Source organism: Meriones unguiculatus, chromosome 2 (assembly GCF_030254825.1).
Source record: "Meriones unguiculatus strain TT.TT164.6M chromosome 2, Bangor_MerUng_6.1, whole genome shotgun sequence".
NCBI lineage: Eukaryota > Metazoa > Chordata > Mammalia > Rodentia > Muridae > Meriones > Meriones unguiculatus.
Window position 1 is genome coordinate 136624076 of NC_083350.1, and position 16774 is coordinate 136640849.

Below are 16774 nucleotides of genomic sequence, written 5' to 3' on the forward strand. Positions count from 1 at the left end.
AGAGGGAAGTGACTGAGAGCAATGGCTGTTTAAACAGGGTAAGTAGTATGACCTGAAAGGAGCTGAACCCAGGTTATATAAACAGAAGGTGGGAAGGAGTAAAGAGAGGGAAAAATGAAGATGAATATCTACATTCAGAACATGGAGATTCATGTTCCCTGTGGCTTGCTTGCTATGGTCTAAGGTTTGGAGTATGACAGATTTATTTTTTACACCTATCATTTGACCACAAAACGCCTACCAGAAACAATTATGTACTAACATTTCTTAATATAGTCTAAATATAGAAAATCTAATTTTCTAGCACATATAAATTATTTTTACTATATGATGATACTTCAAAGGCTATTATATCACATCCAATGTGACAAATAGATATTTTCAAAACAGAAAGATTAGAGGTTGGAAATCTATCGCTTATCATCCTGTTCAAAGAAACACCTGCACGTGTGTTGCGATTAGCGTTCTTAACCTGGCAGGCTCTAGACTGTCTGGGGGCTGGGCCTGTGGGGGATTATGCTGCTTACACTAACTTTCTCAAAAAGACCCATTCTAACTGTGTCTGGGATCATCCCCAGCCTGGGATCCTGTCATGCACAAAGGGCGCCAACAAGCTGAGCCCGTGCATGTGTTCACCCCACTGCTTTCCGGCTAGGGATGCAGTGTGACAGCTGCTTCATGCTCCTGCTGTCTTGACCTCCCTGCCATGGTGTGCTGCACCTCGAACTGTGAGCTAAGACAGAGCCTTCTTCACTTAAGGTGCTTCTGTCAGAGTATTTCACTCCTGCAATAGAAAAACTAAGGCATATGGTCTACAGAAAAAAGCTTCATCTAAGCAGTAACAGCAAGTTTACTTTTCTAAGAACTCTCAATAAAGACCTCATTTAAAGAATCTACAGCTTTACCTGTGGAAGGGTTGACCCTTCAGACTGTTCGCTGTCCCCCAACTGGACAGCAACAGAAGAACCACAGCATCAGATCTGGTAAGTGCTCAGCTCAAACATTATTCACTGGCAGGGGATGGAAGCGATACATGGGTCCTAGCTTGTAGGAGGGGTTACATAAACCTTCCTAGGAAGCCAGTCACGCCAAGCCTCCTGCTCCACACTCTGTCACCAGGAAGTCAACAGAGACAGGCTGCATCCATGAGTGCCCAGTAGTTAAGTGGGCCTAAGAATGGGAATGATTCCCGTCAAAATGAAAGAACAGTGCACACACAGAAAATTGTCAAAGGACAAAATATTTAAAACTAAAATATGGTACACATGAGCATGAGATGTGCTGTCATGGGTGAAAAGGTTTACAATGATCACCTGAAACAGAGTCAAGCTCGGAGGCCAAGTGAGGTGATGAAAGTACAGGATGAGGGCCATGCCCCCAGCAGACACAGAGGTTATTCCTGTCCATCAAACGACTTGGAACCCAAGCCAGTGTTGTCAGGCCCTCTGGGCTCCTGAATGAACAGGAAAAGCCCAGGGTTTCGTCTATGTCTTCCTATTTTATCAAGAGTTGTTCCTCAGAATTTAAGGGGAACTGCGTAGGGATAAGCTGCCCCATTCTTCCACCAGTAGCCACCGAAACTTAAAAGAGACTCAGGTCCCTCGTGAAAACGGCATAGCAAGATGGGAAGATGGCTGCAACACTAGAGATGGAGGCAAGAGTGTGTGGTTTTCAAGGTCATTCTCAGTTACAGGCTAGGGAGGGGGACAGTAAGACCTTGCCCTGAAAAACCCAAAACAAACGACACAAGGCAAAATAGCTGCATATAACCTTCGGACATATTCCTGCAGATTTTATAGTTTCTTTAGATGCAAATTCTATGTCACTATGTTACATTATGTTGTTATTTAGGGCACAATGACAAAGAAAACATGTTTCTTGGGAATGTTCAGTTGCAGACACCACTTATCTTCATTTCTGCAAAATATTTTCAATCCATAGCAGCAGGGTGGCTCTGAGAGTAAGAAACCCAGGAATATAGAAGACCAACCATTTGGCAAAATAAATTTCCTTTTCTTTCTCAAAAGAGGTGTACTGACATAAAAGTGACATTAATAAATCAAATAAAGCTTTTCTTTTTATCAAAAGAAAAGGCCAGTGACATGATGCAGAAGGTAAAAGTAACTGACAACCTGAGTTCAGTTCCTGTAACCACATCAAGATGGAAGGAGGAGCTGGCTCCACAGAAGCTGTTCTCCAGCCTCCCTACACACACCCGCACACTCGTGACACACAGGCACCACACATACGCAAGCGTGCACAAGAATGATGAAGTAGAGGATTTGGTTTTAAAAGCCCTAACGGCAAATTTTAAAAGTGGCCAGCTTTTCAAACTCTGTCCTAAATGAATTAAATGTGTTCATTTCTCTCATGCTTCGCCCATTCAAGAACATTTTGTGTATGCAACCACAGATGTGGGCCACAGCATGAAAAACAGAGACACAAATCCTTTCTCCCTAATGAAGGGAAATCAGACAAAGACGCAGTAAGCTGCCAACAACGGTAATGGTGGGACTATCAGAGGATGCCACCCTGCCTCTGCTGCGCTGTGCACCCAGCCCTCATCTCCTCCTCTCTGAGGGCAGCCCGACTGCTTCATCTGCAGGCTACTGCAGACTATTGTTGCCTTTGGCTAATTCAATTCTGCAGTGTCTCTCCAGCCAGACAGCTCAGGACTGTCATAATTACATGCTGTGTGTCCTAATTATTGTGGGTGCTGCATATAACAACGCCCTCCAATAACAGAGATCAACATTTTACCTTCCTAAGGCTCAGATTCTGCACTGCCTGGGCCTTGTGGCAGCTTTTGCAGTGAAAAGAATTGGCAAACCTGATGCAAAAGGGCTGAGGATTATCAGACCACAGACTAAATAAGCCCATACCTTTTTAAAAGTTGCAAGGGGGTCCTGGGAACAGGGGTGGCTATCTCTGCAGCTGGGGAACTGCGCTGACCATCTGCAGTCCCATGGAGTCAGTGATGCCGGGAAATAGACAGCACAGGGCCAAGGGGGACTAACTACCAGATTGGAACACTGAGGGTTGAGAAGAAGTCATAACAACAGTAACAAAAGCCTGAAAGCAAAGGCTCAAGCGGGAGGTGGGGCCAGGTGCTGCTCAGTGGCTAAGGCACTTGCCCTTGAAAGCACAGACCTCAGTTCAGTCCTGGTGACCAACATTCAAAATGCCGGAAAAAAGAGGAGCCCTGGAACTCGCCAAGCAGCTGGCCTAGCCTAACTGGTAAGCTCCAAGCCAGTGAGAGGCCATTTTCAGGAACTAGATAGTTATTTTGGGCAGCAATGTAAAATGCCCTTCACCCTCCACATGCACACCTGTGTACCTACACACAAACATGCATACGAGAGCATTCACGAAAGAGAAATCAAAATCTATTCAGGAGAGGGTTGCTCATGGTGAACTTAAAATATTAGCTCTCTCCATTGAACAGGAAATCTCGTTCAATGAAACCGATGTAGGTTACCTGATTCGAAAAGGCTAAGAGCTACAGGCCTCAGGAAGCTTCCCCTAGGCCTCCCACTGCCCGGCTTACTGTCTTCCCACCTACCTAGTCCATCCCTCAGGCCCTCCACTACGTTCAGACATATCTCCTATGCTCTGGTATGTTCTGCATCCCAGTCTCATGAGGCATGACGTGTGTGTTAAGTACAGCATCCGGGGTTATATTTAACTAAACTCTTCATTCCTTTCGGGCAAGGGCAGCGTCTAGCATCTTTGTGTCTCCAGCCCCTAAGGCAGTGCTGGTACAGCAGACGTTTGTAAACACTTATTAAAATGAATGTATCTATCAGTCAGTCCGTAATCTATCCATGAATTCTACCCTGTACTCCTTGCCACTCCCAATCTCAGCAGAGAGGTCTCTCTGGATTTGAGTGGTTCAGAAGCTGGGTTGCAGCGTGAAAGAGCAGGGTGCTGAAGGGAGCGGCCAAAGACCAAGCTTTGCCTCACTAGGTGTTCCAGCTCAAAACCCAGGTAAAAATGAGATTCTGTCAGACGAGGAAGGGTAGACATGCTGCTATTCACTGATAAAGCAGTGGCCTTTACTCTGATGGCTGATTTAATTTCAATAGGCAAGAGTTGTTTATCCATTTTTATCTTCCACATTAATTATCAGACTTTCTCTCCACTGGAGTTTTAAGTAGAAAAGACCCACTGTATACGTACAACTCTACATGCGACCAAACCTGTGCTATACGAGGTTGTAAGTACTGAAAATTGAGGAGGAAGCTGTCATGGAAGATGTTATTAAGATCTCAGACCAAATGGAAAAGGTCACAGGACTAGGAGAGCACCAGTGATGAGCACTGTCGGGAACACGGAAAGTTCTCGGCCTGATATACTGTCTAGAAGCGTGTATTCAAAAGAATGTCAGGAAAACTCTGGCTACGGATTCTTTCCGGGGGAAACAGAGATTTCAAAAGCCAAACAGGAAAAAAAAAAAAAAGAAAGAAATGAGAAAAAGTTCATTCTCAATAAAATGGAGACTTCCAGGCCAGCCCTGGGGAGTGAACCAAGTCAAGAGAAAAAGACATGAGGTCTCTTTTAACAGCTCAGCCCAGAGCAAGTCAGAAGAAGGCATCTTACCCTGGGATGGCTAGACCGATGAAGTTCTTTTTATATTTCAGAAGATTAAGTTCATGAAAATGTTTTTTTAAAGTTAAAGCAAAAAAAAAAAAAATACAACTCCATAAAAACAAGGAATATTCTGGAAGTTTAAAAAGAAAACTAAAACACGATAAATAGAACATTTACTTAATGCCTGTGCCTACTGCCAGACAGGGACCATGCAGTCCAGGTCCCTGACCACTGGGGACTGACCCTCAATAAATTCATCAACGGCTATCCCCTTCTCTAGATCTAAGTTACAAGTTCTGGAGACACAGTAGCAAGTGATGTCACTACTGTCTCCTTCTATGAACATCTCTTTCACAGCCACCACGTTCCCAGTGCCACTATCAGAAACTGAGTAGATGCTGACTCTTCCAGGCTCAAAACTTATGTTAAAAACTCAAATCAAAATCTGAGTGTTACTCTCAGGAACAGTGAACTAAGCATATTAAGAGAAGCAAAGTCTATTTAGCTTTAGGGGGCTATACTTATCCAGAGGTTGACCACATTACTTGGGGGGTAGGGAGCAGACTAGGGGGCTGAGACGGCCACCTAAAGATCTGAGTTGTGTCCCTGGAACCAGTTCTCACCTGTTGTCTTCGCCATCATGTCCTCTAATGATGTCTAGGACGTCATGATGTGACAGCCCACACAAAATAAATAAGCGTACTTTTCAAATGCTTAGAGAAGACAAATAACACTTGGGGAAACAGCCGTTCATGAGGAAGCCATTCCACATCATTCTCAAGTTATAACCAAGAGATATGAAAGCATGTCCGCACTGGAACATGCTCGTCTCTTCACAGCACCAAGGCTCATAATATCACAAAGTGGGAACCATCCACTATCAGGTTGCAGGGTCTGGGGTCACCTAGGAGATGGCCTGCAGCACATGTTTGTGAGAGAGCTTCTACAGGGCATTGGCTGAGTGGGAAGAGTAGGCAATACCACCCATGGGCTGGACAAAACGGCCCATGGGAAAGCGAGCTGAGCACCAGCATGCACTGCTCCCTCACAGACCCAAAGTGACCCGATGCCTCACTCACCCACTGCCTCACACTGTAATGCCTTGATTTCCCACCTCTGCAGACTGTACTCTTAAAATGAATCATAACAAACCCTTTCTTCCTGGCAGGAGTTGCTCCTGTCAAGTATTTGTCACAGCAAAGAGAAAGCAACAAATTCATATGACAGACTCAATCAAATGTGGGATTTCATGATATAGAATATTTGGCAATGAAGGAGTAAAGTGTTTGTAAACATTACATAACGAACAGCCGCCTCCTCTCTCCCTCCCTCTCTCTCTCTCTCTGACTCTCCCTCTTTCTGGTGTGAGCAGCCCTTGCTCACTCTGCCCTGTCCACCATGATGTCCGGCCTCAGCTTGTCCCCAAAGACAGGGAGTCTCTGAAACACTGAGCCAAAATTAACTTTTCTTACCTCAGGGTGCTTGTCCCAGTTATCTTTTTTGGTAACTGGTAAAACTGACCTACACACCAGGTTCCAGGAACCGCAGTGTAAACTGTGAAGTATGTGGTGTGGGGAGCCAAGCTGATGGGTAAGTTGTTCCTGCCCACGGGGTTTCGATGTCCATTTTCCAAATGATAAATGTATTCAGTAAAATTCCATTTAAGATGAGGATAACTTACTTTAAAAATTTTTTTTTTCCACTTTCCACTCATTTCCTTTTTCTCTTACCTACATAAATGACAAATCTAAGTTTTCAAATATAGTGTGGCTTCAAATAAGAAAAAGTTTCTCCTATTTAGAGAGTCAGAACACAGCTGAGAATCCTGACATAAACCCAGGGAGCTTCAGAAAGAGAGGAGGAAGAGGAGGAGGAGAAGGAGCCCTGGGGTGGTGGACGGTGCTGGTGGACTGCAGGAGTCCTTTGAGCTCGCAGAAATGTTTAGACTGGCCTCTGCACAGCTGCCAAGCGTTAAGAGCAGTGTAGACACGTGCAGGGTACGCAGTGTAGACACGTGCAGGGTACGCTTTGATCCATGCTCCTCACAAACGGTTCAAGAGGACCCTGTGGCCAAGGCTAGCTCCTTGTGGTAAGTAGTATTTACGTTGCTATGGCACTGCCTGCCATTAAAACGTCACCTCAAGTCTGCCACACGTGCCTGCAAGGTTCACCACAGAGGTCAATCCTGCGCCTCCAAAAGGTTCTAGTTAAGGAAGCAATGCCTCAGAGGAGGACACACCAAAGCCTCAGGAAATATCTGTGCAGGTCCGTCTCTCCGCTGAGTCTCCTGTCACACAGCTTGCTCACCTGAGCACCAGCCCATGCCAGCCCTTAAGAGTAAGTCAAGAGTGTCAACAGGAGCCGAGAGCAAGTACTCAAGACTCTCGAATCCTTTCTTACGAGACACCTTGTTACCTGTCTATTTAAGTGACATCACTGTGCTCCCCAGTCCTAACTGTCGGATATTTCTCTGCCACTGTTGGTTTTCCTGGCTCCTGTAGTCTGTCTTTTTCATTTGTTCCTTAGCTCAAGTTTAGCACCCAGGATGCGGGATTCTGCTCTTCTTGCCTGGCCCGATACACAAGTTAGGGCCAATGGAAGGAATGGAAGCTTAAGGGATGAAGGAGGCACAGGCCGGAGATGTTCGGGACACAAAAAGGAAGAAGAAAAGTGGCCATGTAGACCACTGCCTGTGCTGAGCCACAGTGATAAATGAAGATGCAACACCCAGGCATGAGAAGTCTTGGTCTGGACCTGATGAGTAAAATATTTCAAACTATTCCTAACAGTTTGCTGAAGAGTGTTCCCCTTTAAGAGGGTTTTACATTAGCACCAAATAGTTACATGTAAATGTTAATGTTTCCAGAACAACTAACAGTTAGATTAAAAAGACTGAAACAATCCCCATCATACTGTGTGTATGCCCATGCAGATGCTTATGAGAGCATGTTTGTGAGCATGTTCACATGTGTACACATGTTGGGGTGTACATGGAAGTCAAGCCACCCTCCAGTGCTGTTACTCAGACATGGGCAACTTTCCTTCAAGACAGTCCTTCCCTGGCCTGGAACTTGCCAAGTAGTCTAAACTGGCTGGCCAGGAAGCCTGCTAGGCCATCCTGTCTGCGGCATCCAGGGCCGGTATCACAAGCTCACCTCATCCCCGTTCCTGTTTTCACAGGGGTTCTGGGCATTGAACTAAGCTCCTCAGACCCCTGTGCTATTTCTCAAGTGTACCCTCCTTTTTGTGGAAAAGGCTGGCTATCTATTTAAAACAATCGAATTAGTAAATTTTCCATTTTTAGCTTTATAGAGCTCTTCCCAACGGACTGAACTTACGAAGGCAACTTCCACTTACACACTAGTCAGGGGCGCAGGGTCGGGAGGGGCCGTGTCTTCTGGGAACCACCCAGTCTTTCGCTCTTCAGTCATGTCTCTGTGCAAAGGAGTTCACTTCTGAAGGGAGGACTGGAAAATTCTGAAACTGAGGGCTCTTTATGCTGCTAACAAGCTACAAAAGGCTACCCAGGGCCAACCGAATCATAAAACTGAGGACAACATCACCAGAACACAAAACTGGGACACAGCAGCGAGGCAAGTGGCTTCAGGAAGACTGGCTACATGCATCCTGAGTTACCGCCCAAACTAATCGCATCTGAATACGTTGGGTTTTTAAAATTCTTTTAATTAGTAAAAATGAAGGAGACAGCACTTTGTATCCTGAAACCGCTCACAGCATTTCCAGAGCTTCCGCAAACAGCTAGAATATTAGCATCAGGGAGAGAACCGTCAGAGATGGAGAAAAAGGCCAGGCTGGCCAGGTGAGGTAATAGGCTATGACAGGGCTCTGCTCCGGGGATGACAGGGTGGCTTTGGGTAAGAGATGACCATGAAATGGTTTATATTTGAGAAAGATAGTTCCAGCTTCTGTATGAGAATCGGGCAAAAAAGCAGAAGCAGGTAGATTGGGAAAAACAACTGCCAGGCACTGATAAGGCACAGGTAGTCACAGAAGTGAAACAGACCTGGCAAGGCACAAACTCAGCAGGCATTGCCAACAGGAAGCCCACCAGACAGAATGAAATACCAAAGAGGACTGTAAGAAGACAACTCGGACTACAGAGCTGAAGACCAGGAGCAAGAGGGGTGGGGAAACAGGGGCTCGCTGACAGAAGTCAGCTGCAGAGGTAAGGGAGGAGGTGGATAGAGAATAGGGCAGCAGTGAGCAGGGCTTATATGGCTGCATGGCGTGTGGCTGTTTAATGTGTTTAAAGAGAAGATGCTACACATTATGATAGGGTCTGATCCAGACAGACAGACAGCCATTGCAACAGGGATGAGAAGAGATGACCTTTACCAAACAACCATAATAGGTACCTGTTAGGTGTACATAGCTGTGTGTTGTTGTTTATTTTTTAAGATTCGTTTTATTTCTTTGATATGAGTAGGTGTGTGCATATGTACTCATGTACAGTACCCATGAAGACCAGAAAGGATGGCAGAGGCCCCAAAGCTGAAGTCACAGGTAGCTCAACCCATTCGGGTGTTAAGAATTGAATAGTACATGGGCAGCAAGTGCTTTTACTGGCTGGGCCATCTCTCCAGCTCCAGTCAGATGGATTTTGTTCCTCAGAGAGTCACAATCTAGCACAGAAGAAGGTAATAAATGATGGAGCAGCAACGTCAGAGCCACCGGCAGCACACACAAAGTACCTCTGTCATGTCCCTGACACAAGTGTCAACTGACAGAACATGCTATGGGGAGGAGGATGTACTCAGATCAGATGACTGTGCAATCTACTTCAATTACTAATACATTCTGCAAAAATATTTTTCAAGTAATTACTCAGAACTCTACTATTTTAAAAATATGTGTGCTTAAGAAATATACAATTTTCTCTTTTTATAATAATATTTATATAATTACAAGTTGGGACAAACACATTTTTGCAGGTCCTTTTTTGTAAACAATGTTATTAGGGACAATGGAGTTCCATGACATAAACACAGCTGTCCCTTGCCGTTTCGTCTTTTCCCTAAGCACTGCATGGCTGACTCTCCAAGTAGCTGTTGAGAGCCACGTTAAGCCATGAGAGACACAGGCGTGGCCTCTGACAGCGCCCTCACATGGGACCCTCAGAGTCCCAGGGCAGCTACCTTGGCTTGAGTCACACAGATTTGTCAGCACAGGAAATCAGCAAATAAACCATCCCACAAAGAACCATTTAAAAAAAAAAAAAAAGCTTATTTCTTGATTTTTTGAGAATACGAGCTGAGTGGGGTAAAAGTTTCTGATCTCAAAAATTTCTTCAGGTATTTTAAAGATAATACAGTAATTACAAAACAACAAAATAACCTCTAGAACCACAAAGTTCAGAAAGCAAAGGCCTCTGAATCCCCAAATAAACTAAATATTCAGCTGCTCCCCACTTGGACGAGGTTCACTGACCTGCTGAGCCGCTTCTCCATTCACCAAGTGGGGCATCATGGCCACCTCCCCATTGAGCAGGGGTGGCAGTTCCAGGGGGATCTGGTCGGTCATCATCATGGTGACGTACATTCATGGAGAATTGCCCTCAACCGGCTACCTGCAAGAGAAACAGACACGTTTACAAACATAAAATAACATATAACAAAAGTTACCTTCCGGGCGCAATGGACAGACCCCGTCTCTGTTGGAGCCCGTGTGACTCTCATCACAGAGAACTGCTGCTAAGTACCTTGCCAGTCCCCGGAGTGGAGCAGGAAGGACCAGAAGTAAGCAGAACTCGCTGACCAAAACCAGGCTCCAAGCGTTTTGTTAAGAACTTTACAGCTCATGAATAACGAGAAAATGAGATCGCATTTTCTAAAGTAACTATTTATGAGCAGGTCACATGTGTGTGGGTACCCATGGAGGACAAAAGAGCCTCAGATCCAATGAACCTGGAGTTCACAGGCAGTTGTGAGCCACCCACGATGGGTGCTAAGAACTGCACTCTGCAAGAGCAACAAGTGCCTTTAACCGTTGAGCCATCTCTCAAGCACCCGAACTTCACATTTCGAGATGGCTAAAATGACCAACAGAAACTAGTGTGGTAAAGACCAAGACCAAAAACACATCCCAGAAGAACTACGCTTGCTGTTCACAAAAAGCTCTCCCTCTCATTAAAATCAAAATAACATTCAGAAGCTTTTAATACAATGAGCAAACAGAGATGGATACATACACCGAAGTCTCCGACTTAGCCATTAGCTTGATAATCAGTATGGTGGTTTGAATAGGAATGGCCTCCCTAGACTCCTGTTTGAATGCTTGGCTCATAGGGAGTGGCACTATTAGGAGGCGTGGCCTTGGTGGAGGAGGTAGGGAGGAAGTGAGTCACTGTGGAGGTGGGCTTTGAGGTCTCATACGGTCAGGCTAGGCCTAGCCTGGCAATCTCTTCCTGCTGCCTGTGGATAAAGATGTGAAACTCGAAACCCTTCTCCAGCACCACGTCCGCACACAAAGCCACCATGCTTCCTGCCATGATGATAATGGACTACACCTCTGAACCTATATGCCAGCCTAAATTAAATGTCTTCCTTCATAAGACTTGCTGTGATCATGGTGTCTCTTCACAGCAATAGAACACTGACTAAGACAGAAATAACAGAAACCTTGACTAGACTATCAACCATGTTCTGTCTCTCCTGGATCATTTCTTTGGGTTGAACATACAGGATCTCCTTTCTCAGGAACATATTGGGCCCTTCTGTATCTGTCACACACCAGCCAGTGGGCTCAAAAGCAGATTTCCTTGTTTCCACAGAATAAATAAAATTCACGCTATTATTCAAAATAGCACAAAGGTTTTTTTTTTTCTTCTTTCCAACCATAATTGCACCTTCCTCTGTAGTCAGCTTGACAGCACAACAGGAAGAAAAGAACAGTAAATTCCTAGAGGATTGTGGCCTGCTCCATAAAAAGTATTCCTATATTCGTCCACTGTGGCATGAAAAGGCTAGCAGCATGAAAAATGTGTGTGTGTGTGTGTGTATCACACATGCCCAATTTTAAATGATTTCGACACAAAGTTAAAGGCTAAATTTTTATCATTCATAAAAATTCTTTCAAATTTTTATATTCATAGCAATTTTGACTAATGAATATTTTACTGTTAATGGTCCAGTCAGTCCAAATGCAACAGAAATTCCTGAGTAGCTGTCTTGGATTTGTACTGGATAAGTAAGGTAGAAACAAAGTATTTATTTTCGTTACTGAGTACCTCCATTCTGAACATTACACTCGGCTTCCCCTTCATCTTGCCTACAAAAAGCTCCCTCCCGGAAGCACCTAATAATACTCAAAGGCCACCCAAGAGATAATGTTTTTATTTTAAATTGGCAAATTTTTATACTATCCATTATAACTCCATATGGAGAAACTCCTTATTTGAGAACCTGACAAGGAAGTCCTGTACCAATAGGGGAAGTACATTCTGTAATAACAGGTCTTATAATCCAGCATTAATGGTACCATTCTGCTATTTTTATGGAAGGGTTTTCTCAGCTCCTAAGCAAATGAAAATATAGCCCAAAGCCAAGGTGGTCTAGCCTGAGTCTCCTACACTAAAACCAAGATAAGCCTCAGACACTGTCACCACTTAACTGTGTGGTTTCAACCGCCTGCCAAATACGGAACACTCCCGCCCATGTCTGTTTCGTTCTAATACATTTAACTTCACCGGCTTTGGAAGGACAAGATGCTAGTTCTCCCTCAAATGCACCTGTTTCTTCAGTGTAATATTTCATTTGATATTTCTTAAGAAGTGTATGCTGGGACTGGGGACACAGCTCCATCAGCAAAATGACGTTGCGCCAGCATGAGGACCCCCACATGACACTGCACAGGGCAGCTCCCACATAATCCCAGTGCTTGGGAGGTGGAAACAGGAAGTTGCCAAGGGCTCACCGGCCAACCCACCGAGCCCAATCACTGAGCTCGGGCCAATGTGAGACCCTCTCTCAAAACACAGAACCAAACACACAAGGTGATGGCATCGGAGAACAAACACCAAGGTTCACTAATGCCTCATCTGAGTGATGCATGTGTGCACACACACATACACAAACACATACATACATACATACATGGTCACACATATACATACACACACACAAACACACATACATACACAAACACTCATACATATATACAACACACACATACATACATGCACACAGAAACATACACATACACACACAGAGGCTAGAAATGCAAGTTGGCTTACAGACAGTAATGTCTGTTGGAGTCTTGCTTGGTTTAAGAAGTACTCTCTGCAGAAAGACCTGGAGGGGACAGGAGCTCCACAAAGAGAGCAACAGAACTGAAAAATCTGGGCACGGGGTCTATTCTGAGACTGATATTCCAACCAAGGACCATTCAGGGAGATAACCTAGAACCCCTGCACAGTTGTAGCCCATGGCAGCTCAGTCTCCAAGTGAGTCCCATAGTAACGGGAACAGGGACTGTCTCTGACATGAACTGATTGGCCTGCTCTTTGATCACCTCCCCCTGAGGGGGGAGCAGCCTTACCAGGCCACAGAGGAAGACAATGAAGCCAGTCCTGATGAGACCTAATTGACTAGGATCAGAAGAAAGGGGAGGAAGACCTCCCCTATCAGTAGACTTGGAGAGGGACACAGGTGGAGAAGGGGGAGGGAAGGTGGAATTGGGAGGGGAGGAAGGAAGGAGCTACAGGGGGGATACTAAATGAATAGACTGTAATTAATAAAAAGAAAATTAAAAAAAGAAGTACTCTCTGCTCTTTTGCATGCTTCCCTCATTCATCCCACACAGGCACTTTGGGCAGTCGCTGGAGTAAGTGATGTAGATGCTGACCCCCTGCCTTCTCCTTCTTCCCCTCCACAGCAATGAGCACCAAGGTCCTTTCCCACTGGCAGCACATCTCCTAGACTGTCTCCTAGGCTGAATGCAACCCGAGCTCTTTCTCTGGTCACCCAAGAAGGCAGGAATAAACCAGGACCTGACCGCTCCTCCCCGACCCAAACCTACCTGGTCCTTGTAGGTCCTAGAATTCTATCATTATGTTAGGGTATAGTAAGGACAGAGGTTTTTAAGGACAGAAAAGAGCATGCTGGGGGAATGGCTCCTTAATCAGGCTCTGATGACAGTTACTTATGCTCACTGGTCCAACACAGTCTAAACTGGAATTGGGTATCAATTGCAAAATTCAAAGTATTATCTTGCTACAATGTATCATTATTTCTTCTATAGATTCCGGCATTAGTAGTAGATCGGGAGGCTGGACAACAAGTTTTAACTAGATACAAAATTCAAGTATTCCAGGTCCCCTAGGAACAAAAAATAATGGGGCACCAACAATTCTAACAACGACAATTCCAGTTTTTAAATCTTTCTGGTTCTCTTCCTGTTGAATAATAAGACCTGCTTTCAACATGACACAACCTATGCCATTAAGTTACAGTACTCTCACACCCAAAGGAGTGTTAGATTCCAAGTTCTACAAAAATGGGATAAAAGAGACCCCAGAGACAACTCCTACAAGACACCCTCTGACTTCCACATGGCTCACAGTTCGTGAGCGCATGCACACACAAACACATATACAAACACACATACACATGAGAGAGAGACTTCATACATAATACATAAGATTTTACACACACACAGACACACACACAAAAACCAGACTACCTCCAACAGAGTATAAGGTAACAGACTGAGGTAGAGGAGGCAGCCGTGCAGCCAACATTTAAACAGCCATTTCTGCGCTCTGCGAGCACACACGGGACATTTATCATCTGATAAGAATGCAAGGGAAATGTGGAAACCATAGTCAGTTATCTCCAGACACTTAACAAGGCAGCTACCTAGCAAGCTGCCCCTCCAAACTACTCCAGAGCAGAAACAGCCTAGCACCATAAACCGCAGAGAGAACAGGACAGGCAAGTAGGGGCTGTCAAAGAATGAACGCAAAGGTAGAAAAAGAAAGCATGGGAGTGGATATGCAGTGGTGTCTTTCTGGTGGGAGACTTGCTATCCAGCAGGACTCGTTTGTAATGATCTGGGGTCTGAATTACAGATCTTCCTTACCACACAGCGAGCAGACCATACATGTTTTAATAAAATGCACCTGGGGCCATGGTGGGCAACGGTAAGAGCAATCATAAGAAGGTGGCCTGCCTGCGAGTTTTTGTAGCATTCTGGCCTGAGGTACGCAAAGAAACTCACCTCTGCTTTGAAGTGTTTTTGTTGGTTTCTTCGTCTGTCTTGTCTTGTCTGACTGTCTGTCTTATAAAGACAAGTTCTGGCTATGTAGCACAAGCTGGCCTCAAACTGTGAATCACCACGCATCCTGCCACCACACTTGCTCCTGTGAGTTATTACACCCAGTCTCTCTGTGTCCTATATCCCAGGCCCATGCTACACATACACGCGCACACACACACACACACACACACACACACACACACACACACACACACACACACACGAAATCACTGACAACTTTCTCTGTAATCTCAGAACTATACTGTAAGTTTGGTGTCTGGAACTTCCTTGGTGTCTGCAAACCCAACAGTCACTTCCATATACAAAAGAGGAATGGTATTTTCTGGGTGAGGCCTCAGAAACTCCACTATATACCTTAAAACACCACCTTCCTTGCCCACGGCTCCCTTATCCGCCTCAAGGATAACTAATGTGTACTTGTTGGGAAAGGAAGCCTAGAATTGATGCGTATCTCAGCCGGAGAGTCTCAGGAGTGGAGCAGTCAATTAGTTCCTTGGCCTTCTGCCCAAGAGATGTGGATCTGAGCTGGGAGAATCTACCTTAGGACTTACGTATTTGAGTCAAAGAGGCACCACCTGCACAGGCTCTGTCCACAGGAGAACTCACAATCCTTGAGACCACTAACCTTTGCATGCTACGAAACCAACCAGAAAAGATAAACAGGAAAAGGATTGCACCTACGGTAGACTCTTCTAATCTGCTGAAGTCGCCCCTCGTGCACACACACAGTCCCCCAAGGCTCCCTCTTCTATTTTACTCTTTACCTAGACTTCCAGCTCTAAGAATTTGGTGACAACCACAGGCCCTCACAACCTCTCCCCGTAACCACACAGCAAAACACTGAAGCCACAAGCGCTTTGTGCCCGACCAGTTCTGTTCTGAATGAAAGGGACAGACGCCACGTGATCCCCTGTGGCTCACAGCCATTCTCCACGGAGAGCAAATCCCTGGTTCACTGCTGGCCAGGTTACACCCCACCATTAGCTCCTGAGCTACAAGGCGGAGGGTGGGGGGAGGCATTCTAGAAATGAAAGAAACAGCTCTTCACTGTTATAATTAATTCCTTTAAAAAAAAACTTATTCTAAAATAATCTCAAAAAGGGGTGCCAGTCTCTCCATCTCTCTAGGCATTTGGTTTGGTACTTTTCCTTCTTTCTTTGATTGCCTGCCTTCAAGTCTGAAAAGATATTTTGGCCCTACTCTATGAAACATAAAAGCCAAATTCATGAAAAACCTGATTTGCAGGAGAGAACTGTTGCTCCGTCTCCAGAGGCCAGAGGAGCAACTATATACCAGGAAGAATGTGCTTCTTAGAAGCCAGCGCTCTAATTGCTGCTGGGAGTTCTTAACGTCTGTGAACCTGGCCTTCAATTTAGTAACAAAATGTCCTGATCCTCACTCAAGTGGGCCAATGACCCAAATTTCCTTACATTAATTCAAGATGTGACTTAGCAGTACAGTACACAAATTAGTTTCAGATGAGAAGAGACAGAGCAACAGAACCGCACCAAAAGGAACAAAGCAAGCCCATCAGAACGCCAGGAGCAGGGCCAGGGTGCTTTACGGGAGATGAATGTCTAGAGCTAGCACAGCCAAGCACAGGCTCAGCCGGCATGCTCACCTCACCAGAACCCAGAGCAGGCATGATGCGCTGACTTCTACTCCAGGGAGCACGGGGACAACTGTGTCAGTTTGAACTTTTGCTTTCACAGCCTAATTTCAATGCATCTTTTTTTGCATTCTATATGCCTGTGTGGTGTGTGCACATGTGTGGATGCTTGTTCAAATAGATGCAGACACGCATGTACAACTGTGTACACGTGTGTAGGTGTGTAGAGAGACTGCTTATTGAGTCAGGGTTTTTCACTGAACTTGTAGTTTGAAAATT

At 45.1% G+C, this 16774-nt stretch overlaps 1 protein-coding gene across 3 annotated transcripts in view; it reads right to left on the minus strand.

The window, feature by feature from the left end:
- Nucleotides 1–16774, minus strand: part of Fndc3b (fibronectin type III domain containing 3B) — a 293021-nt gene that overhangs the window by 212920 nt on the left and 63327 nt on the right. For all 3 annotated transcript variants that reach the window (XM_060378158.1, XM_060378156.1, XM_060378157.1), the window contains exon 2: nt 10039–10177. In XM_060378158.1, coding sequence (XP_060234141.1) covers nt 10039–10149 — 111 coding nt within the window. In that variant the 5' untranslated portion in view covers nt 10150–10177. The remainder of the gene's footprint in view (nt 1–10038; nt 10178–16774) is intronic.